The sequence below is a fragment of the Pelobates fuscus genome, chromosome 6 (assembly GCF_036172605.1).
Source record: "Pelobates fuscus isolate aPelFus1 chromosome 6, aPelFus1.pri, whole genome shotgun sequence".
Taxonomy (NCBI): domain Eukaryota; kingdom Metazoa; phylum Chordata; class Amphibia; order Anura; family Pelobatidae; genus Pelobates; species Pelobates fuscus.
In genome coordinates this window covers 23,784,530-23,810,743 of record NC_086322.1, presented here as the reverse complement: position 1 = coordinate 23,810,743, position 26,214 = coordinate 23,784,530, and the positions used below count along the sequence as shown (strand labels likewise).

Below are 26,214 nucleotides of genomic sequence, written 5' to 3'. Positions count from 1 at the left end.
TGCCACACTCACTCGTAAAGAAAATCATAATTGACGGAGTGTACCACTTACCTAGCGCCCCACACCTAAAAACCCCACCAGCCAGAGATGTTATCCTCAGATGTGTCACTGTGCAAGACAAATTACACATAATGGCGGGGCTGAAAGGCAAGACACCACTGCTATTTGAGAATTCCTCATTAACATTCTTCCAGGACCTATCAAAAGCTACCCTCTTGTGGCGCAAAACCTATGGACCGCTCACCACACAACTACGTTCAGCAAATATAGCTTACAGGTGGGGCGCTAACGGAACTTTGGAGATAACCCATAAAGGAACCACACATGTTCTAACTTCAGTGGAGGAAGCAACACCCCTCCTAGACACCCTGGGACTGTCTAGCTCCACGAACGCGACACGGAACAGACCTCAGACGTGGGCCTGGGACCCTGAGAACACCATCCCGTTTGAACCGGGACACAGCGGTGAATGGTGTGAATTGACACCACCAGCCTTACCAACACAACAGTGGCATACCTTCCATGCTATGACTTTCAAGTTTAATTTATGTTTTAGTTGGTTATTCTTTTTTATTATTATTATTATTTTTGTTAATTTTTTATTTTTTACATTCCTTACTAATGCTTTACGTTATATCTAAGCTTCACCACCCTTATACCAAAGGGAACACAAACCAGTCAACACCACAAGAACCAGCACAACCTGTGCCCAAACACTTGGCGTCAACAAACCCAACACCCCCTCCCCCCGCTGCCCCCTTGGTTAGGGGTAATCAATCAATGCAAAAGCACCACCTGCGACAGACTACCTCACTCAGCACAACATAAAGAACTAGACTAACAAACACAGACAACACAGACACACCATCACCACCACACACACGGAGCGCTAATATCAGCAGACCCACAACCCACGGGTGCTGACACCAAACATAAGGCTTCACCCTAAACACAAGGGTATACAAAGCATACTGACACATCTAGACAGCGCATCATATAAAGTTTAATATGTTGATGTTATTTCTGAATCTGTTATTGCTTGACCCAAAATTGGTGCAAAACTTAAACAAAATTGTATCTAAATATTTTTGGAGCACTTACGTGCACACCTGTCTGTGAAACTAAAATATCAAGCACCAAAAATAAAAAATAAAGAAATAAAAAAAAAAAAATGTGAAGAAGGCTGAACTTGATGGACACATGTCTCTTTTCAGCCCATGTAATTATGTAACTATGTTACATCCTCAGAAGCCCAAGCAAATCACACTCCTGGGCACAAAAGGTATTCTAGGGAAGTGGCTGCAAATATAAAAATTATAACATGTATGTGTCTATGTATGTCAGGTTGTGTGTGTGTGTGTGTCAGTGTGTGTATCTGTGTTTCAGTGTGTGTATTCTGTGTCAGTGTGTGTATCTGTGTGTGGATGTGGTAGTGTGTATCTGTTTGTCAATGTGTATGCATGTGTGTGTCAGAGTTTGTATCTGAGTGTGTATGTGTGTGTCAGTGTGTATGTGTGTGTGAGTGTGTATCTGAGTGCCACTGTGTATCTAAGTGTGTGTTTGTATGTGCCAGAGTGAGTGTGTGTGTATGTGTCAAGATGTGTCCATGTGTCAGTGTGTTAATGTGTATATATGTGTGTAAGTATGTATGTGCAAACATCCCACCAATCGAACACACTGCTGAAAACATAAACATTACATATAAACACACTTTGGAATTCAAACTCCAAAAGGATTTACAAACACACCCCTTCACTCAAACACCAATGTAACACACAAATGCACATCCAGATTTAAAAGACAACACTACATCCAAACACCCCCCCTGCATGCAAATGGAAACATTACATACAAACACACCTCTGCATTAAACCGCTAAAATTATATACAAACACCAAATCTACACACAAAAGCACACCTGCATTTAAAATCTAACACCACATACAAACACACACCCCTGGCATTCAAACACAAACACTACACACAAGTACGTCACGGCATTCCAATGGTAACAGTACTTACAAATACACCTCTACATGCACACACATATACTCTATACAAAAACATGCTTACATTGAAACGCAAAAACACTGCTCACAGATACAACCATGCAAGGATTGTAAAATGGCCGATCCTGAGCTGGCATAGCATCGTGGGAGTTGAATGACAGATGGTTATCTATCTTTTTGCGCTAGAGGCAGGCCCAAAAAACTTTATTGCACCAGGGTCTGGGGTGGAGGGAGTGATTGCACTGGGATGGTGATTGCACTGGGGTGGAGGGAGTGATTACACTGGGGTGGAGGGAGTGATTGCACTGGGGTGGTGATTGCACTGGGGTGGAGGGAGTGATTGCACTGGGGTGGTGACTGCACTGGGGTGGAGGGAGTGATTGCACTGGGGTGGAGGGAGTGATTGCACTGGGGTGGTGATTGCACTGGGGTGGAGGGAGTGATTGCACTGGGGTGGTGATTGCACTGGGGTGGAGGGAGTGATTGCACTGGGGTGGTGATTGCACTGGGGTGGAGGGAGTGATTGCACTGGGGTGGTGATTGCACTGGGGTGGATGGAGTGATTGCATGCATGGGGGTAGGGGGCAGGGTCCACCGAAGCAAATGCTTGCCCAGGGTCTAATCAATATTAAAGACAGCACTGACTGCTCCATACCACGCAATCCACAAGCTGTCCTTTATAATGGCTACGCAAATCTCTCAAGATCATCAGTGAAACATGGGAAGGGAGCACCACCCATCGCCCCTCTAATGCACAATAAGATCTATCATCTAGTTCCAATAGAAAAGTGTAAATTCAAGCTACCCATGACTTGTTCTCTAAACTATGAGATTAATGACTTAATGTCTGCTCGACCTTCCTCTGACCCAATATCACTCGCTCCCTTACTGCATAGAAAGCATTAGACAGAGTCATGGACAATAAGTATGCTTTTCGTTTTATTGTCTAGTTTCCTGGAAATACGGTTATTTTTACTTTACGTGAATTTATGTTTTCATAGTGTATTGTAATCTGTATGCCGTGTTGTGCTATGAAAACATGCAAGTTATTAAAGGAAAACTGTAACGATTTGTATTATTTTTCAAAAATTAAAGATTAAATGCATTATAACCTCTACAGATAATATTGTAATGAGTATTTTTTAAAAACATTTTTATAATAAAAAATTGCATTTTTACGATGTGCTCCTGTGTTAAATGGTGAGATTCCCTTTAATTAAAACAAAGTGGGAAGAAATATAATCACAGCATGTGTTTGCACGACGTGTCTCATTGACAATTTGCAAAACAATTCACAGATTTAAATTAAAGACCTACAAGGTTATTTACTGCAGTGAAAATTCCAAGTGAATCCAATGTGAATTTGAAATTTAAGGACAGAGAATGAAATGAAAGCATAGATGGCTTAAACGATTTTTCGACTTTGGTTATACTTTGGTCACAAAGTGAGTGAAAACAGTCAGGGATTGGGAGAGACAGGTTCTTCGCAGAAGTTCTGGTGGGAAAGAACAGAAACAATTGAAGAGGAGTTTCAACGAGAGAGAGAGACAACTATTTAAGGAGAGTGGAGAGTTGCAAAAGGACAGGGAACAAGAATAAATACAATCAGAAAAGGGGTTGAGAAACGAGAAAACCGTAGAAAAATAAAGGGGAAGAAAGGACAGATCTTTTGGAGATCAACTGAAAATGAGAAAGAGAGAAAAGAGAGGTCTGAGATTTGGTTGGAGAGAACAAACTATAAATGTTATGAGAGAGTTGCAAGGGCCGAGATGGGAACAGATAACGACTGGAGGATAGAGGAACAGGCTGAGATATTGAGGTGGGTCATTGGTAACGATGACACAAAACTAGTCAACAATTAAACAGCTTTAGAAAGGACACAATATGGAAAGCAGACACTGATGGAAATGTATAATGTTACTCTGAGACAGAAACGAGCTCAGACAGCTTTCCACCTGTGACAAAGGCCGTGTCTATTACTGGTTAAGGAGGAATTATTTTAGATGTCAGTCACCTAGAGGAAGGCGATTTTGAACGACGTTGTGACCGCAATGTTCTGAGGAAAGTCGTTAGCCTCGGGAATTAAACGGTCACTGGAATTTTCATTGTTACACAGAGTGCTGTCCTTTCTACACGAGGAACAAACACAGGATATGAATAAAGGATATCTTGGTGACTCGCACTGAATGATTGCGGAAAATGACTCTTAGACTCCAATATGCTGTGTGTGACAAATGCACATTAAGCCTTCTTGTCATTTTATTTTGTGTTTTGTTTGTTTTATAACAATCCATTGGTGCCTGCGAGACACGATGAACTAGAAGGAACTTGAGTAGGAAAAATTCTATATATATGATGGTGGACCAGGGGTCACATACCATGCCTACACACTATAATAAAAGGCCAAATGCTCAGTGCCCTGTGTCTGTAATACTGAAAGGGTACATTTAGGGCATCCAGGTAGGTTGTGTAAGCTATGAGAGGGTAGGTAGGCATTGAAAGGTCTAGAAGGTTGGCCCAAACTCAGGCAACTAGTACTTTATATTTTTTTTATCAATGGCTGGAGCTCCTCACACACATTGAACAGATTCATTTTTTTCATGACAAATATTGTTATCCAGCAATTCAGTGATGGTGGCATTGGATGAGATAATCTCACAGTCACGTAATCTGTAATTCATGGACACATTGGGCATGCAATCAGGAAAGACATAAGCCTTTACCACTGGCATTGGTGCTCTGATCAAGGTATCCATCCATGGATACCGAGAGAGGTGTCCCTCAAATCTCATTTAATTTATTTAGGATTATATTTATTCTGGAGTCGATTCTGAAGGAGTAATTTGGGGATCCCAATGACAAACACACACACACACACACCAGACCAAACATAGCAGTATAGGATGCTAGCACTTTATTAGGCCGCTTAAAAGCCATTCCCTGAATAATTTACTGACTCCATTGATCTGAAGCAGGAGTCTGTTCCATCTTTGATCTATAAAGTCTATAGTGATCCCATTTACGTCCAGCGTTAATCTATAAGCCAGATGTACAATAACAGGAAATTAATGCCTTTTTGAAATGCTTTAGATTTGAGAAATGGAGGATCTCCTGAAAGCTTGTTGTTTCAAAGATAATAATTGCGGCCTTAGTTTGGATACGCTTTTAAATTGATTTAATATTTTGATATTTTTTAGATATTTATATTTTTGATTTTTGGCTGGTCCTACTCTAGCAACCTAATCCCCAAGTAAGTGGGCTAATCTCATAAGAGCAGGCATTAGGCTGTTAGGGGCTGATCCAGAACCTATTCTCAGGACGGGCACTGGTAGGAACAATCCACACACAATAACCACTACAGCTATTTGTAGTGGTTATGGTGCCAGTAGTGCTGTGGCACACTCCCAGAGTAAGTAGTCAAACCATTTAAGAACAGTTTGCCACATTACCTAGGGTCTGCCAGGATAGGAGCTGTAGTGAGGGAGAAGGACTATAGTAGTGGTTAGGGTTTTTAGTGTGTGTGAAGTGTGGAGAGTGTTTGAGGGGTGAAGTGTGCAAGTGAGGGGTGTGGTGTGTGTGTGAGGGATGCAGTGTTTGTGTGTGTGTGTGTGTGTGTGTGTGTGTGTGAGGGATGCAGTGTTTGTGTGTGTGTGTGTGTGTGTGTGTGAGTGGTGCAGTGTGTGTGTGTGAGGGGTGTAGTGTGTATGTGCCCTGGGTGCATTGTGTATGTGCACGGGGTGCAATGTGTGAGTGAAAGGTGCAGTGTGTGTAGGTGAGGGGTGCAGCGTGTGTGAGGGGTGCAGTGTGTATGAGGGGTGAAGTGTGCATGTGAGGGGTGCAGTGTGTGTGTGTGTGTGTGTGTGTGTGAAGGGTGTAGTGTGTGTGTGAGGGGTGCAGTGTTTGTGTGTGTGTGTAGGGTGCAGTGTGTGTGAGAGGCGCAGTGTTTGTGTGTGTTAAGGGTGCAGTGTGTGTTAATTGAGTGCAGTGTGTGTTAATGGGGTGCATTGTGTATGTGGGTGCAGTGGGGGTATGGAGGTCTAGTGTGTGTGTATGGGGTGCAGTGTGTGTGTATGGGGTGCAGTGCGTGTATGGGGTGCAGTGTGTGTGTATAGGGGTGCAGTGTGTATGTATGTGGGTGCAGTGTGTGTATGGGGGTCTAGTGTGTGTGTATGGGGTGCAGTGTGTGTGTATGGGGTGCAGTGTGTGTATGTGGGTGCAGTGTGTAAATGTGTAGGGAGTTATTGTGTGGGGTGGGGGCCAGAGCCATACAAATATATCTATATAAGTTTAGATTTTTTGTATTAAAAATAAATATACTTCCCCCCCTCCCTTCTTTGCCCAGGGAGGGGGATATTACTTCCAATCCCTGGTAGTCCAGTGGAGAATCCCTGGCAGTTCTAATGGTCACAGTGAACTCTCGTTCTCGCTCCATTCTCGCGAGAGGAGTAAACGGAGGAGCTGCAGGCTGAGCTCCTGGGTCCTCTCTCCCTCCCCCGTTGGCTGCCAGCAAAGTGCCCGGGAACCAGTGAGGGCGATTTCTGATCTCCTCTCCGGTCCGTGAAGGCACACAGCAGGGGAGAGGCAGAGCTTTCTCATGGAGGAGGGGCAATTTCCCTGTTGTTCCCCTCCCGCCCCCCACATCCCGGATCCGTCAGTGGTTAGAGTAGGACCTGCCAAGAATGGGGTACATTAACATTGTGGCAGGCTTATGCAATATATGATCATACAATGTAACTAAACCCCCCCATCTTTTTTTGCCTAGGTGAGGTGTTTTTAAATAAAACTATTAGAACCTGTGAGACTTTAAATAGGTGAAGGCTACAATTTGCTGTAAATTAATAAGAAGTGCAGCTTACTCAGGTGTAATTATAGCCAATCTAAAATAAACAAATGTTTTAGGGATGCAGACAGTGAATTTGCCTCAATCTTTGTTTTTCTGGCATAAAAATTATTTTCTTGTTGTTATAACTATAACTTACAGTCTTGTGTCTAAAAATTCTCTTTTGTTTCAGAGAATCGAAAACAATGAGTCATTTAGTTCCAGATAGCCAGAAAGACTTATTTTGATCTCTTCTGTTAGTTCTACAATAAATCTGAGTTTACAGGAGTGAAGAGATAGGGCTAGCGTGCGGTGGGGTGGGGTGGGGTGGGATGGGATGTGAGTGGTATTTATTCTCTTTTGCCTTAGCAAATAATATATGGATGTGTACAAGTAAATAAAACTTCATGCAAAATCATGATCTATTTTCACGTTAGTAAATATGGCCCCAGGAATTTATTTAAAGACTGAATGCTTAAACCCCACTGGCCTTCAGTGAATGAAAATGAACATGCATACAGAAATAGAGATGTCCCGAATAGTTCGCTGGCGAATAGTTCCTGGCGAACATAGCTTGTTCGCGTTCGCCACGGATGGCGAACATATGCGATATTCGGTCCGACCCTATTCGTCATCATTGAGTAAACTTTGACCCTGTACCTCACAGTCAGCATACACATTCCAGCCAATCAGCAGCAGACCCTCCCTCCCAGACCCTCCCACCTCCTGGACAGCATCCATTTTAGATTCATTCTGAAGCTGCATTCTTAGTGAGAGGAGGGACAGTGTGCTGCTGCTGATTTAATAGGGAAATCGATAGCTAGGCTAGTGTATTCAGTGTCCACTATAGTCCTGAAGGACTCATCTGATCTCTGCTGTAAGGACAGCACCCCAAAAAGCCCTTTTAGGGCTAGAACATCAGTCTGCTTTTTTTTTTTTCTGTGTAATCTAATTGCAGTTGCCTGCCTGCCAGTGTGTGTGTCAGGCTCACAGTGTATACTGTTCCCACTTACCCAGTGCCACCACTCATATCTGGTGTCACACCAGTGCAACTCATATCTGGTGTAACAGTAGTGTACATTAAAAAAAAACAAACTATTTTTTGACTGTGAAATAATAGCAGTCAATTTCCTTCACACGTGTGCGTTTCAGGGCCTGCCAGGGCATAGTGTCACACCAGAGCAACTCATATCTGGTGTAACAGTAGTGTACATTTAAAAAAAAAACTAGAAATTTGACTGTGAAATAATAGCAGTCAGTTTCCTTCACACGTGTGCGTTTCAGGGCCTGCCAGGGCACAGTGTCACACCAGTGCAACTAATATCTGGTGTACAGTAGTGTACATTTAAAAAAAAAATAGAAATTTGACTGTGAAATAATAGCAGTCAGTTTCCTTCACACGTGTGCGTTTCAGGGCCTGCCAGGGCACAGTGTCACACCAGTGCAACTCATTTCTGGTGTAACAGTAGTGTACATTTAAAAAAAACAACACTTTTTTGACTGTGAAATAATAGCAGTCAGTTTCCTTCACACGTGTGCGATTCAGGGCCTGCCAGGTCACAGTGTCACACCAGTGCAACTCATATCTGGTGTAACAGTAGTGTACATTTAAAAAAAAACTAGAAATTTGACTGTGAAATAATAGCAGTCAGTTTCCTTCACACGTGTGCGTTTCAGGGTCTGCCAGGGCACAGTGTCACACCAGTGCAACTCATATCTGGTGTAACTGTAGTGTACATTTAAAAAAAAAAAAAAAAAACTTTTTTGACTGTGAAATAATAGCAGTCAGTTTCCTTCACACTTGTGCATTTCAGGGCCTGCCAGGGCACAATGTCACACCAGTGCAACTCATATCTGGTGTAACAGCAGTGTACATTTTTAAAAAAAAACTAGAAATTTGACTGTGAAATAATAGCAGTCAGTTTCCTTCACGCGTGTGCGTTTCAGGGCCTGCCAGGGCACAGTGTCACACCAGTGCAACTCATATCTGGTGTAACAGTAGTGTACATTTAAAAAAAAAAACTAGAAATTTGACTGTGAAATAATAGCAGTCAGTTTCCTTCATGTGTGTGCGTTTCAGGGCCTGCCAGGGCACAGTGTCACACCAGTGCAACTCATATCTGGTGTAACAGTAGTGTACATTTAAAAAAAACAACAACACTTTTTTGACTGTGAAATAATAGCAGTCAGTTTCCTTCACACGTGTGCGTTTCAGGGCCCGCCAGGGCACAGTGTCACACCAGTGCAACTCATATCTGGTGTAACAGTAGTGTACATTTAAAAAAAAATACAATTTTGACTGTAATAGATTGAATAGCAGTTAGTTGACTGTAAGCATGTGTGTCAGGCCTACAGCGTCTACTCTGCCAACTTCTGCCAGTGCACAGTGCCACTCATATCTATTGTCACAGTAGCTTGCACGCATAGTACCACTAATCAGAAAAAAAATGACAGGCAGAGGCAGGCCACCCTGCAGGGGCCATCGTGGTCGTGGTGCTGTGATTCCCTTTGGCCCTAGAATAATGCCCAGTGTTCAGAGGCCACGTACCCTGAACTCGAAAAGTTCTGAGGACATAGTTGACTGGCTAACACAGGACACCCAATCTTCCACAGCTTCCGCTCGGAACCTTGATGCACCATCCTCCTCCAGCTTAGCTTCGGCACCTCTCAAGTTACCACTCGCCCGCCTGCCGCCACCACCAACACTAGCACCACAACCGCTTCACTTGATCTGTCAGAGGAGTTATTTACACATCAGTTGGAAGAAATGAGTGATGCGCAACCATTATTGCCAGAGGATGTAGATAACAGGGATATGTCTCAGTCAGGCAGCATTACACACATGGACGTACGGTGTGATGATGATGATGTTGTACCCGCTGCTGCTTCCTTTGCTGAGTTGTCAGATACAAGTGAAGCGGTTGATGATGACGATGCATCCGTGGATGTCACGTGGGTGCCCGCTAGAAGAGAAGAAGAACAGGGGGAAAGTTCAGATAGGGAGACAGAGAGGAGGAGGAGACGAGTTGGAAGCAGGGGGAGGTCGTCGCAAGGAGCTAGTGGCACAGTCAGACAGCATGCATCGGCACCCGGGGTCAGCCCGACAGCACGCCAATCAACGCATGCTGTGTCCACCACCAGAATGCCGTCATTGCAGAGCTCAGTAGTTTGAAGTTTTTTGGTGTGTCTGCCTCTGACAACAGTTTGCGGTGTTTGTGGTGCGTTAAACGGGGAGTTTGGTCTGTCACTGTGAAGCGGGCGTAACCCTTACACTACCTGATCGATACAACATCATACCTGATGTTTTAAAGCACGTTATTCCAAACAATTTAGGAATGTTAGGTGATTTATGCCCTTTATGGATTAAAACCAGACTCTGCATCAACTATGTAATTTTCCATGGGAGTTTTGCCATGGATCCCCCTCCGGCATGCCAAAGTCCAGGTGTTAGTCCCCTTGAAACAACTTTTCCATCACTATTGTGGCCAGAAAGAGTCCCTGTGGGTTTTAAAATTCGCCTGCCTATTGAAGTCTACGGCGGTTCGCCCGGTTCGCCCGTTCGCGAACATTTGCGGAAATTCGCGTTCGCCATTCGCGAACGGAAAATGTTATGTTCGCGACATCTCTATACAGAAATAAACAGCTAGATAGCTAACAAAAAAAATGCTGGAAGAGCCATCTTACACAAAATTTTACGTTACTGTGACTTTATGTTATATTTGTGTGATACTCAAGTCCAAAATAATTACTTTCCAAGCTGCAATGACCAAACACTAAATATTCTCCATGAGTGATTGCTTGATCTCAGATATTTCCCTAGGAAGGCTGGCATGAAATGGTTACCCATGAAGGAGGCTACCTCTGGGTTCTTTGTCTTTAAAGCCAGATACTGCTTTATATTAACAGACCATCCTACCAGGAAACAGAGAAATGAGACCCAAAGCAGGATAGAAATCCTGTAGATACCATCTCAGTCTTTCCATAAATAAAACACTATTAAACAATAGCTTCAAGATCTGGAGTTACAAAGCTAAACAGACACAAATGTTAGCAATAATGAAACGGCAGGCGAGGAAAGTGGGGAGACACCTGGCCACCAGACCATGCAGAGTCTGCTCCTGACCACCATTTAGCAAAACAGCCACATATCCCAATCACAGCATGCCACTAGTGGGGCCACGAGCATGGCTGATCTCAGTTCTGGAACTTGGGAACTTAGGAATTGTCAGGATCATCATTTGGTTTTACACAATATTGTGTATTTGGGTCTGGCTGGGATCGAACCTGAGTTGCCTGCATCCCAGTCAGGATCCTTACATTGGGCTCCACGCATCTTGGACTGTTTCTACATGTTCGTGATATCCTGTAGTCTGAGCCTGTTTGCCTGGGATTTGCACACCTGTTCCTGGTTCCATGATTATTGGCTGTCTTCCTATTTAAACCCCGCAAGTCTGGTCCTCGTTGTCAGATCGTGTTTCCTGTTCCGCTTGGTTTCACTGCTGTTTATCTGACTCCTGGTTTTGATCTCCTGCTCGTCTACTGTTTTCGCCTGATTGCTGCCCGTCCTGACTTCTGATTCTGTTACCGACTATTCTTCTGGATTTCCCTTGTCTGTACTGCGTTCCAGGAAGCACTGGTTATTTCAGCCCCAGTGCACTGTGTCACACCCTTGGGGATTTCTGTCCTGAGTCCCCTCGGTCTGTGCCGAATTGCAAAGGGTGCCTTAACTCTGCCTGCCGGACTCCCACTCCAGGTAAGATCCCTGACAGGAATCTAGAAACAGCTGGTAACATGGCTGATATTGAATTTATGTGCTATTTGAGCTCTTTTGAACAGGTTCCTTTTTGTCTCTAGTGGCCGTCAGTTTAATTTCCTCCTTCAGTAATTTACTGCTAGGTATGCCCACTGCGACATTGCAACCTCAACTTTAGAAATATTAATTAAACTAGACAAGGCTGTAATTGCACTAAAATCTTGTAGAAGGGCTCCAGCTGGGCATGCCACAGACACCTGCTATGGTTGTAAATGGAAGTCCCAGGATAATACAAACAGCTGGCAGGACCAGATACTGAAATAAGAGCAAGTATAGGACCTCTGGTACACTTTTGCCCCATGCTACGTTACAATGGATTGCTGTGGTCTGCACTGTGCATTGTCTACATGCAAGGCCGGATTAACATAGGGGCTGATGGAGCTGCAGCTCCAGGCCCAGGCCCATGGAATAGGCCCATTTAAAAAAAAAAAAAAAAAAAAAAGTTTTTTTTTTTTTTTTACACACTACTCTTAGGTTTGCCACCTGACTGATATTTTACTGGCACAGACGGTATTTGAGGCTGTCTGGTCTTGCTGGTATTGCAGGTATTTTTCTCAGAATAAATGGAGATTACTCTGCAATACCAGCACCGGCCAGTAGGGGTCACTATGTGTGGAGAGAGGCAGGGATAGGAAGTTACAGCATATCCCTGCCTCTCTCTACTACTCACTGATCCATGGGAAACAGCAACACATCACAGAGTCCAGACAGCAGCTCTACAGCTCAGGTAAGTGAGGAATGGGGGGAAAGGCAGCAGGGACACATGGGGACACTGAGACACTAGGACACATGGGAACACAGACACTGGGAGACCTGGGAAAACTGAGACACTTGGGGACACTGGAAAACATGGGGACACTGAGACACTAGGGGACACTGGGACACATGGGGATGCTGAGACACATGGGGACGCTGTGAGACATAGGGACATTGGGAGACACTGAGAAATTGGGACACGGAGACACTATGTCCACATTTCTCCCAGTGTCCCCATGTCCCCCAGCCAGTGTCCCTAGTGTCTCAGTGTCCCCGAGTCTCCCAGTGTCTGTGTCCTATGTCTCTCAGTGTGCCTAGTGTCCCCATTTGTCCCAGTGTCCCTATATGTCCCAGTGTCCCCATGTCTATGTCCACAACTGTCCACATGTCTCCAAGTGTCTGTCTCCCAGTGTCCCCTAGTCTCCCAGTGTCTGTGTTCCCATGTCTCTGTGTCCCTAGTGTCTTAGTGTCCCCAAATGTTTCAGTATCCCCATGTCTCCCAGTGTCTGTGTTCCTAGTGTCTCAGTGTGCCTAGTGTCCCCATGTCTCCCAGTGTCCCTATATGTCCCAGTGTCCCCATGTCTATGTCCACAACTGTCCCCATGTCTCCCAGTGTCCCCAAGTGTCTGTCCCCTAGTCTCCCAGTGTCCCCTAGTCTCCCAGTGTCTGTGTACCCATGTTTCTGTGTCCCTAGTGTCTTAGTGTCCCCAAATGTTTCAGTGTCCCCATGTCTCCCAGTGTCTGTGTCCCTAGTGTCTCAATGTCCCCATTTCTCCCAGTTACCCTAAATGTCTCAGTGTCCCCTTGTCTCTCAGTGTCCCCATGTCTGTGTGTCCCCGGGTCTCTCAGTGCCCACGGGTCTCTCAGTGTCCCCATGTCTCACTGTGTCCCCAGTATCCTAGTGACATAGGGACACACTGAGACATTGTGACACTGGGAGAAATGGGGACACTGAGACACTGGGAGACTAGGGTACTGGGCGACATGGAGACACTGACACTATGATACATAGGGACACTGAGACACTGGGTGACTTGCGAGACTGAGACACTGGTGATTTTACAGAATCTTCTCTGATGTCACTCCTTGTGATTATACAAATGATTAAGGCTGGTATTTTTTCCCAAGAAAGGTGGCAACCCTAACTACTCTTCACATACTCTTGCTTAAAGGAGCACTATAGGGTCAGGAACACAATCATGTATTTCTGACCCTATTGGGTTAAAACCACCACCCTGGCCCCTTCTTGCCTACTTAAAATATAACTTGTATTCAAGTCTGCAGCTGCTGGCTCTGTCTCTGAACTGACTTTCTGCTGACATCATCAGAAGTGGTTGTCTGAGCAAATTACAAATACTTGCCCACAGGATTGGCTGAGACTGTCAACTAGGCATATCAGGGGCAGAGCCAGCACAAGCCCAACATAGCCCTGGCCAATCAGCATCTCCTCATAAAGATAAATTGAATCAATGCATCTCTATGAGGAAAGTTCAGTGTCTGCATGCAGAGGGTGGAGACACTGAATGGCAGTGCTGCACAATAGGCAGTACTGCCCCAGGAAGCACCTCTAGCAGCCATCTAAGGAGTGGCCAGTGGATTTATTTTCTCTGAAAAGACAGTGTTTACTGCAAAATGAACTTCTGCCTGCTAGTAAGAAGGTAAGGAGACTAGTGGACCAGCGAGTGCTAGTGGACAGTCCTTAGAAAGCATGGAGTGAGCGCATCATTAGACGCATTTATGTCAAGCTCAGGGTGCTTAGTTGGACAGCCTGCAGGATTGGCAGGATTGGCAGGCAGCCTGACATGCATTCATGCCAGGCTGCCCTTCAAATTCTTTGGACAGACATGCCCCCTTTTTGGGCATGTTTTCCCCTTTTGGCAGGTCACGTGATTCGCACCAATGGCCAACCTTTTACCCCGCCCATTGACTTCCTGCTTCACTGGACACTGCTGTTAGGGGTTATGGATTTACTTGAAAGATAAAAGCATAAATTAGAGAGAGATTAGCATAGAGTATGTGTTTTCTTATAGCTGCATCCTATGAGTTTCCCTCCAGCACCATCTCCATCAGATACATGACGCTATGACTGTTTTAGTGTTTTTGGTCGATAAGATTCCGTAATGAGGCCCATCATAATTGTCAGCACCAGGCCCAGTGTGCTCTTAATCCGGCCCTGTCTACATGACATCCTGAACAGCACCCTAAACCCCATGTTGAGCACCATTCTGTGTGCCATAATGCATTTGAGGCTCATTCTGCACTGCCTGCTATTCTATTCAAGACAAGAAAGGATACAGTCATAATCAACACTCTCTAGAAATGTACAAGACATAATTTATGCTAAGCTAACAATAATATGACAGCAAATAAGAGATTGCAGACACATAACTAGAGATAGGAATCCTGTGCTTCTATTACTGCCAGATGGGCACACAGCCATACATATTACTGGCACTCCTCCTAAACAAACACAGTAACATTATGAGGAGGGCACAGTCTGAAATGGGCAGCCAGTCCAAAATAGTGATCTATCATAATGCCGTGTCTGTGCATGGTGGGAGTTATTTCCAGAGTAACTGGCATGACAGAGGATGCCCATATATGTTAGAAACTTTTTGAATTCTAGCTGTGGGTCTCATGACCTTCGGACAGCTATTATTGGTTTAGAGGTGTCTTTTGGAATGTAACGTTCTTTGAAAAAGATCTTGTGTGTAAGTATAACAGGATTCTGATTCTGAATTCTGAATTTAGAAAGCGCAGTGTCCTGTTTATATCCTGCACAGATGTGTTTTAAAGAAAAGCCATTGACAGCCAGAACCATTGTTTGCAGGACAGGAAGCACTCGGCACCTTGATCCTACAATACGCAAATTTAGCAGCAGACCTTACCCATGCAATGCTGGCAACTAAATTTAGAGCCATCAGTAATGTGGGGGACACATGGCATGTCCTAGCAGTGAGATTTCATCTTTCAGTGATTTTCATTATGATGAAATATTAAATGGAAAACATTATCCTTTTCTGTGACTAGGTAGAGTGTACCCGTGACTATCGAGTGTAGGTATGGTCTTCAGAAATATTAATGTGAAGACATATTCTGAAAATGTCGCAAATATCAATCCTGTCCTGAAGGATTCATTGAGGGATATCAAATGACTGAGACAATGGCAGTCAGAAGTCACAAGGCATGGATGTAGGAGTCGAGGAATGATTAAGAAGTTCATGATGCCAGTAGGTGGCACAATCCAAACGTATCTCTTCACTTGAAGTCAGCTGAAGGTGATTCATTATTGCCACACAAAGATGCACATTGTCATGGAATCATTGATGGTTAAGTACAAAAACTATGAATAGAGTGGTGTAATAGTGGCACTCTTGGGTTGGGTTGTGTAAAAAAGTGGATAAATCTTTTCTAATAAACCAATATCAAATATGTTTCCCTTCTACAAATAATGAATTTGTTTTTTGTTGTGCTATTTTTAGCATCACTTTGGGTGTAGAATTTTGGCTCTATCACAATGTAAAAAGAGTACATAACTGAGACACTAACAGGCATTCCAGTATTTCTGATTTTGGGGTCCTGTCCTGTCATCCCACTTTAGTTCCCTGGTGTCCAACATCTGGCGACACCAGGGAACTGTCTGGGGAGCACAGTGCAAGTGCATCATTATATGTGCTTGCGTTGTGCAGTGGACACTAGGACTATTCAGGGAGCACCAGGCAGGAACCATTATGGTTGTTGTTAGTGATGTGGTTGATGTCCCTGGCAATGTCCCCTGCGGGCCCGCTCACCACATCAAGATACTGCAGGCCTGTATGTTGGGAGGTATGCACTAATTAATAACAGTTTATCTCCACCATTACAGTGGTGGATTTTTCAAGGTGTAAATTTATTGTTTTCACATGAATGTTCTGATTATACATAAGAATATAATACATGTGCAGTCCCACCATGTATGACAGAAAGTGCCCAAAACTCAGTCACAGGATACGGAAGCTCATAGCTTTCCTATGAGAAGCTTTGGATATGCGCAGCCGTCACTGCACTTGCACATCAGGTCCCCAATGTTCTTTTGGGAACATTGGATTGGACAATGGTGGAGGAGACCATGCCTACTCAATGACATCACTGGAGTCATGAAGGTGAGCAGCGCCAAAACTGAAAATTGGGGGGACCTGTTAAGAACTAGGGACAGGTGCAATCATACAGGTTTGTATTCCTAACGCAATAGTGTTCCTTTAGGGGGTGTTATTTGGATAATTAGTTATTGATAATGGTATGGTTGCTATGCTCCTTGCTCTTAAATAAACCATGGACTAGTCTATTAAAAGTTATATAAATATCTTGTATTTTCTGTGTGGTCTGGTCTGTTTATTTACTATCTCCTATTGCTTACCAGACCTATAACATTATATGAAATATATTTATTTATTTATTTATTATTGCCATTTATATAGCGCCAACAGATTCCGTAGCGCTTTACAATATTATGAGAGGGGGGATTTAACTATAAATAGGACAATTACAAATAAACTTACAGGAACAATAGGTTGAAGAGGACCCTGCTCAAACGAGCTTACATTCTATAGGAGGTGGGGTGTAAAACACATTAGGACAGGAATTTACAATCAAATAAGGTGGGCTGCCCTTTAGGAGAGGGCAAGAGACAGGTATGTGAGGTAAGGGTTAGTCTTGGAGGCCATAAGCTTTCCTAAAGAGATGGGTTTTAAGGCACTTCTTAAAAGATGCAAGACTAGGGGAGAGTCTGATGGCGGTAGGCAGGCTATTCCATAGGAAGGGAGCCGCCCGTGAGAAGTCCTGCAAGCGCGAGTTGGCCGTACGAGTGCGGACAACGGACAGGAGGTGGTCACGGGCAGAACGGAGAGACCGAGAAGGGACATACCTATGGATCTGTGAGGAGATATAAGAGGGGCTAGAGTTGTTCAGTGCTTTATAGGTGTGAGTTAGTACCTTGAATTGACTCCTATAGCATACAGGAAGCCAATGTAAGGACTGGCAGAGGGGTGAGGTGTGAGAGAAACGACTAGAGAGGAAAATCAATCTAGCAGCAGCATTCATTACGGACTGTAAGGGTGCAGTACGGCTATTGGGAAGACCAATCAGGAGAGGGTTACAATAATCCATGCGGGAAATTACTAGAGCATGGACAAGCTCCTTGGTAGTATCTGGTGCAAGAAAGGGGAGGATGCGGGCTATGTTTTTAAGATGGAATCTACAGGATCTGTCACGAACCACCTGCTACCCTGACACCAAGCCCGCTTGCAAACTATCACCTGCTACCCTGACACCAGCAGCGCTCCAGCCCCTAGCCACCGCAACTTGGTCGGTGTCTCGCCATCGCTTCCCAATCTGAAACAGGGTCCTGGATCCAGGTTCAAGTGATTAAAACTCTCCTGCAGAACGTATAGCTGTATAGGTGGTCCACCTAAACACTAGTCGAGACTGAGTGAAGGGTGAAAAGGAACTGGTTTATTATGGCCAAGTCGCCTGCTTTTATACACAGCCCCCAGCATGGGGTCTCCATTCAATACATACACAAATAGCCCTGATCTGAGCGCCCAAGTTCTCCAAATAGCGCTCAGATCCATGCAGTGTAGGGGTAACGCCACACGTGGTCCTATGCCCAAAATAGTTCCAGAGCGTTTGGTGCTTTTGACGGTCAACTTTCGGGAGCTCCTGTGTCCGAAATACGGTGTGCTCCGCTTGGCTCTCAGGTAGCGTTTGCTCCCCTTTGTCTCAGACACCTTCCCTCCAAAAAGCACCCTCCTGGCTGGTCAAAACCTGGAACAATTGTCCAGGAACCGCACGGTCACCTCATGCCGAAAACAGTTCCATAACATTCTCGGCTAAGTACCACTGAAGTGACTGAGGACCCACAAAGTCCTTGTGCCAAAGTAAGTTCGATATCTGTCATGGCTAAGTATCGCGGAGGACCATTCGTGGCTTTGGTTCATGCGAACGTCCGACAGGGAGCTAGCGTTCGTTACAGTTCCAAAGATGGGAACTTGCCGTCGAACCAGGGGCACCTAGGGAAACCTGCTTGGGGAGGCCGGGCAGATTAACTCCTGAATGGGAACTATGAATACGGCCCATAGGCATTGGGCAGGAGGCTAGCAGGCTCCTCCAAGAGCTCGTGGCATAGGCATGTTTGCCACAATATCTCAGCAGTTTGGAATTTTTAAACTGAGATATTTTTGCCTTAATCATGAAAGTTTTCCACAATCCACTGTTTAGTAAATACATTCCTAAGCTTCTATGAACTATTGAAAACCAAAAAAGTGTCAAAAATAGCTAAATACTGTTTAGACGTCTAAAAACCAAAACCACATCAATCTGCAAATTAGCCCAGAGTCCCCCTTATTTTATATTATTAAGGTGTCACATTACAATTATGCATTAACTTTACCTATTTCTTCCCATCGTTTCATGGTCTTTCACAACGGCAGTGAGCTCAGAAGTACTATCCAAAGGAATGCCTTTTAGATCCCATTCAAAACCCTGCAAGGAGACAGAAAATAGATCAAGAATGGAATAATCACCTCTGATATCAATCAGCTGTATAAAGCTGTACAAGTAGCAATGATCCCAGAATACACTACTCTATACATTTATACACAATTATTATTTAACCTCTGATTGAAAATGAAACCTTTTTTTCATGCAGGCTGCCAGGGGAGGTGTGGCTAGGGCTGCAAAAACAAACAAACCAGAAACAACGGTGGTTTAACGCCTAAATGGCAGATAATTGAGCATTGAGACTGCAGGGGCATGGTCTATACACCAAAACTGCTTCATTAAGCCAAAAGTTGTTTTGGGGACTGTACTATCACTTTAAAACAAAAAGACACAACATGAATATGGAGGCTGAGAATTGTATGGTAAATGTGTGTATATAAATATATAGAGATTGTTTGTAGATGCAGTAAACAGCATTCCAGCAGAGATGGTAGCCACAAATGCAGCAAAATATTTCAATGAGGCTCGGGAACCTGGAGCCTGGAACCTGGAGAATGGTCTAAACATTTTCAGTTCTCTACAACTCACACTTTAGTTAATAAACCTCAGCTTCCTGGGATTTTATCTTAGAAGAAATGACTAGGACCAGGAAGCTTTAAGGGAAACGTGCCCCATCAACAAATGAATATCATAGATAAACGCCAACGAGTTCAATCAGAAATCTCATGTTCGTTTCAGCAAACTGCTGGGACAAGTCGTAATTATTCACAGTTCTTCTTCAGAACATAATAAAGTAGGGAGTTGGCAGTGTCTCCCGTAGCTGGAGGCCATATAACGTTTAGAAGGATAAAATGCATTCCGATAAATCCACTGCACATACAATAACAGATAATGGATTTAAATAATTAAAGATACATTATTACAGTATGACTGGAAGGAGGGAAGCAGTCTATGGCTCTGTACATCATGAGGATCTTCTTACCAACTCCTATACCAAGCGTAGGCAACCTTTGGCACTCCAGATGCTGTGGACTACATCTCCCATAATGCTCTAAAGCAGTTATGCTGTCAAAGCAGCATGGGAGATGTAATCCACAACATCTCGGGTGCTGAAGGTTGACTACCCTTGTCCTAAACCAACCAAGTGCTGGACTCTACAATAAGGTTTAAACCTGAATAGCTGTTCTCACATTTACATCTATGAGGACAAATGCATTCAATTTCAGCTGTCAGATATCTGCTCATCTCTTATAATGAGCCCCCCCCCCCCCCCCCCCACCCGTTGTTGCAACGCTATCTGCACGATCGGAATGTGGAATTTAGTCTTAGAGGAGCTGAGTATAAAAGGAAATTCTTGGTCAATGTCTAAAAGTGGAGCTATTATCGTGGCAACCAACATTGCTCCACATTCAGAATATCCTTATATAAAACTCCTACAGCACTAAATTATAATAAACAAAACCCTAATTAAAGGGACACTATAGTCACCAGAACAACTACAGCATAATGTATAATCATTAAATGCAGGCATTTTCATGCAAACACTGCATGAAAAAGTGTTTACATTGCCCCCTAGGGACACCTCCAAGTGGCCACTCCTCAGATGGTCACTGGAGGTGCTTCCTGGGGCAGTGCTGCACAGTAAGCAGCTGTGCCGTTCAGCGTCTCCGCGCTCTGCATGGGGATGCTGAATTTTCCTCATAGAGATGCATTGATTCAGATGCATTGATTCCTCATAAAGATTCATTGATTTGCACTAAAGGGTCAGGAATACATGTTTGTGTTCCTGACCCTATAGTGTTCCTTTAATATCTATATCTCTTGTGATAGAATCCAGTCTCTAATATCTTATCAAGCACAGCCATTTACAGTTCTGTATTCTGAATACGATCTGGATAGACCCAGTCTTCTAACTTGAGTTTTTAGGAATGTACGAACTGGGTCATCAAGCTGCTGCCAATATAGCGAGTCCATCCTCAGCCAAGCCATGACGCCATGAGAAATGTTTACAACAAGATTGCGTCCGCCACTCGGGCTGCTGTGCATACAATTCGCCTAGAATGTCCAACTCATTCCTTATCTGAATTAAATCTACTTTCAATATTCTGTCACAGGCTGCCTGAGAACAATGGGAGTATGAGAATTTACACTACCACTTAAGGATTTTACATCCTTCGCAGGAATGCGTGAACAGGGAAAACATCCCGGGCAAGAATGAGCAATGTTTATACACGCAGAGCTCCATTCCTTATATGCACCAACACTCATGGCGCGGGCCAGTCGGCCTCCTCGCAGACTGCATTCACTTCCAGGCAGCATATCTAAGGAAGGCTAACATAAAGCCACTAAATACAAACTGCATGGAAAGCAGACAGACAGGGGGTGGGGGAGCTACGCTGGCCTTAAAATAGTAACACTGTATTATCCGTCAGAACTGAGCAGCCTACCTCGTTCCAAATGGGATTAATGTTATTCTTCACCACTTTTGTTCTCTTCTTAACTCCTAGGAAAGAAATGTATAGTGTTATCACACGCAATACGTACCGCTATTCTATACAGGAAAATACATATTAGGTATTTATATGGGGCAATTCTGTGGCAAACGTCTAAAAGTGGCTCTGTTTCCATAGCAACCCCATGGAATGTTTGTGCTGATTGCTCCAATTTTAGAACTTTCTCCCAAAATTGTACATAGTATTGATACATAAGAAAGGAAGGATTTGCACGCCTCCCTGTCACAGGTGCCTCATTCCAGGGCCCTCTTTAACCTTGCCCTGCAGAGAGGCCAGGGGGAGAATTTCCCAAGTATGAGCAGGCTTTAGGTAGTCGGAATAGGGCTTGCTCAAAATAGGGGTGCATTGGCATTATGGGAGGTTTATGTAACATATGATCATATACTGTAACTATGTGACTATACGGTCCATAAAGTAGCTATACAGCATTATAATATGTATACAATGTTATTATGATGCAGTAAGTATAAGACTGAATATACAGTAGCTATAAACATTATAATAGGAGTATAATGTTATTATGATACAGTAGCTATACAGTCCATACAGAAATATACAGCAATTGTAATAGGGATACAATGTTATTACAATACAGTAGATATAATACAGTATACACAGTTGCTGTAAGCATTATAATCGGAATACAATGTTATTATAAGTACATACAGAAGATATAAAGCATTATAATAGGGATACAATGTTATTATGAGTCCAGACAGAAGATATAAAGCATTATAATAGGGATACGATGTTATTAGACCAGTTAGAGAGAGTTTTGTTTTGCTGGTTTATAATGGCGATATCTAGATAAAGTAAGAAATATTCATTGTGTTAAAATGCTTTCTCTGTACACGGTCTAAAAAGAATTGTCGCACAGCTTGTTCTAACAGGTTAACCACATTATTAATAATCCTTGCAAATTAGGAGTATGAAAACAAGGCCAAGCGTTGCTGATACCTGGTTATGATAAACAAACATGCACTCTCTCACACACACTGACACAGTGATACACAGATTGAGTGTCACAAAGAGAAACAATCACAAACAGATAGACACAAGCCGTGACACACTGGTAGCATTTAATAGAGAGAATCACAATCAGACACAGACTGACACAATAACCTACACACAGATAAGTTATGATAAAGAAACACAATTACAATTACACACACACTAAGACTATCAGTGACATACAGGTGGCATGTAAGAGAGAGACACACAATCACACACACACTAAGACTACCAGTGACATACAGGTGGCATGCAAGAGATAGACACACAATCACACACACACTAAGACTATCAGTGACATACAGGTGGCATGTAAGAGAGACACACAATCACACACACACTAAGACTACCAGTGACATCCAGGTGGCATGTAAGATAGAGAAACACAATCACACACACACACTAAGACTATCAGTGACATACAGGTGGCATGCAAGAGAGAGACACACAATCACACACACACTAAGACTATCAGTGACATCCAGGTGGCATGTAAGAGATAGACACACAATCACACACACACTAAGACTACCAGTGACATACAGGTGGCATGCAAGAGAGAGACACACAATCACACACACACTAAGACTACCAGTGGCATCCAGGTGGCATGTAAGATAGAGAAACACAATCACACACACACTAAGACTATCAGTGACATCCAGGTGGCATGTAAGAGAGAGAAACGCAATCACACACACACTAAGACTATCAGTGACATACAGGTGGCATGCAAGAGAGAGACACACAATCACACACACACTAAGACTACCAGTGACATACAGGTGGCATGTAAGATAGAGAAACACAATCACACACACACTAAGACTACCAGTGACATCCAGGTGGCATGTAAGATAGAGAAACACAATCACACACACACTAAGACTATCAGTGACATCCAGGTGGCATGTAAGAGAGAGAAACGCAATCACACACACACTAAGACTATCAGTGACATACAGGTGGCATGCAAGAGATAGACACACAATCACACACACACTAAGACTACCAGTGACATCCAGGTGGCATGCAAGAGAGAGACACACAATCACACACACACACTAAGACTACCAGTGGCATACAGGTGGCATGCAAGAGAGAGACACACAATCACACACACACTAAGACTACCAGTGACATCCAGGTGGCATGTAAGATAGAGAAACACAATCACACACACACACTAAGACTATCAGTGACATACAGGTGGCATGTAAGATAGAGAAACACAATCACACACACTAAGACTATCAGTGACATACAGGTGGCATGTAAGAGAGACACACAATCACACACACACTAAGACTATCAGTGACATACAGGTAGCATTAAATAGAGAGAAACACAATTGCACATAGATGGACACAATCCGTGACATGAAAATAGCTTTTATCCAAAAGAAACAAAATCACACACAGACACTCATTAACACAAAGTGCCATGACGTACAATTACAAACACACTATATGATGTGTCTGTCTGCTGCCAGTGTTTGTGTGACCTTGGCCTTGCTGTGAGTACTACTAGGCTATTCAGCCGTATCCTGAGGATAACAGGAGATCTGTGTTCAATCTTTGATAAGAATGATTTCTATATTTATACTGTATTTAGCAGCCAAACCTTACTGGTTTATTCAGTAAAGGGTGGATTGCCAGGGATGTAAGTCAGTTTTAAATTACAGGATTAAATAGCCAAGCTAAAAACAGAGCTAGCTGGGAGATTTCTTTCAAATCCACTATTTTGGTCTCACTTTTTAAGCTCACTTAGTCTGCTTCTTTGATAACAGTATATGGAAATGTTGCAAATGTAACGTCGTAGCGTTGGGCCCTTTAGAATGTCGGTGATATATATTATAATAATGATTAATGGTGATTAATGTTAATAAAGTTTTGCTGACTATTCACCTCTCGTTTCCACTCACATAACTGTATTTGCCATTTATTAACTGTTATATGTTCCCATTGTGAAATCATTAAACTATGTGGGATATATCGCTGTTATATAAAGGGTAACATTTCTCTCACATGGTAATTGCAATACGTGCTACACATGGTGCTACTCCTTTCTCCTGCAGCCCTTAGCTCACTCACTCTGGGGGAGTTTGGTGCACACAGGACATGCAGTTTGTGAAGCAGTCTGTAAACTGTGACCATGTCCAGCTATGTGCGGAATTTAGACAGCTAGGGGAGAAGGAGATTTATAGCACGGCCTGGGGGCTTATTAACTAAAGGCTCACTCCGAGGAGGACCATGCAGCAAAATGAGAGAGATTGACAGCACCAGATTGCATGATGGGAAAAGAATCCTATTTTACTATTTTGGTTCCAGCCTTGTGGGAAGTCACATCAGTTGTTTAAAACACTCTGTTGCTCTGAGTACAATAGTAAAACTGACAGACGGGTACACTTAGCCTTTAACAGGTTTTCAAATACACGCTGTGGTTTAGATATTACCCAGCTTAACGGCATTCCATTTTAATGTCTCTGAAATTACCCAAGGCCAGGAATAGCATTAAAACATGTACTGGAAGTACCGCCACTGTAGCACTAACAAGCAGGCTATCACACCAGCTAAAACAACCGCGCATGCATTTTAAAATTAACTTTAATTGGGATGTTCTTAATGTTGCTGATAAATAGGGCCTGCAGTAATAATAATAATATAATGCTAGGATTGTATGACAGTGACTATTTCATATAGCTGTCAGGACTTGTATAGGGATGTTGCCCAAACCCTGCCATGAAAGGGTTAAGAGACAATACTTTTGGTGAAGTGGTTGTGGTTTAGGGTTAGGGTAGAGTAACTAGGATCTAGAGTTAGTTATACCCAGTGTGGCGAACATAACCTCGTCACAGGCTCCTGGAGGAGCCTGCTTGCCAGCCTCCTCCCTAAAGACTGTGGGCGCTGTAAAACCCACGTGGAAAGACTTGGTTCGTGGGATTTTCCTATTGGTTCGGGAACCGAACAGATCCACGAACTAAAGACCACCTTGGAGCTTGTTAAACATTATTGACACCTTGTAATGATTCTGCCAGCAGTGTTCTAAGTGTTCATCTGGGTGGCCGCCGTTCGTATGCCCGAACACGTGGTGGCAGCCATCTTGTTCCCGCGAACGCATGCAGCAGTGTTGTGTCGTCGAGTGCATGGAACTGAAATCGGACACTCAACCTTGCGCATACCGCTGAACTGCCTCCCGCCTGCGTTCGGTACTTCACATCCTGGAAGAGCGCTGTTCAGTGGAATCGTTCATCTGAATGAAGTGCACAAGCTCCACGTTATACTTATAGATTATGTTCGGTATTTTGGTCGCATGGAATTCCCGAACGGGACCGGACCCCTGAATTCATGGAACTGTGTTGGGCATAGGACCATGTGTGCGGCCGGTCAGAACTTTACCCCGTGGCGATTCAGCTGTGTTCGTGGAATCTGAGTGCTTTTCGGATATGTTGCGCGCTCAGATCCAGGCTATCCGGGGATGTATAGACTGTGGGGGTTCCTATGTGGGAAATATGTATTTTTATGTGTTTTTAATATTTTGTATTTTATGCTAAATCACAGTGACACTGTATTTTGTGGCACATGGTGGGTGTATTTATTGGATACTATGTCATCATATTTATTTGTATTTAATTTCACCAATTAATGTTTTTTCCCCATCTCAAGAGTCAAACCAGCCTGTGTGAAACCAGGAATTATACAAGACACACAGCACTGGACATTGGATCATACCGTGGTCTATCATAGCTCTGTCCCTTTACCCACTGATTTTATGTGAGCCAAGTCCTATCTAATCCTACTCATATTTAGAAAGGAT

The 26,214-nt window shown here is 43.5% G+C and overlaps 1 protein-coding gene across 9 annotated transcripts in view; it reads right to left on the bottom strand.

Annotated features, from left to right (window-relative positions):
• DYSF (dysferlin) overlaps positions 1–26,214 on the bottom strand; it is a 352,788-nt gene that overhangs the window by 260,174 nt on the left and 66,400 nt on the right. For all 9 annotated transcript variants that reach the window (XM_063457567.1, XM_063457574.1, XM_063457569.1 and 6 more), the window contains exons 2-3: positions 21,322–21,377; positions 18,825–18,916 (exon numbers count right to left, since the gene is read on the bottom strand). In XM_063457567.1, the coding sequence (XP_063313637.1) occupies positions 18,825–18,916; positions 21,322–21,377 (148 nt within the window). The remainder of the gene's footprint in view (positions 1–18,824; positions 18,917–21,321; positions 21,378–26,214) is intronic.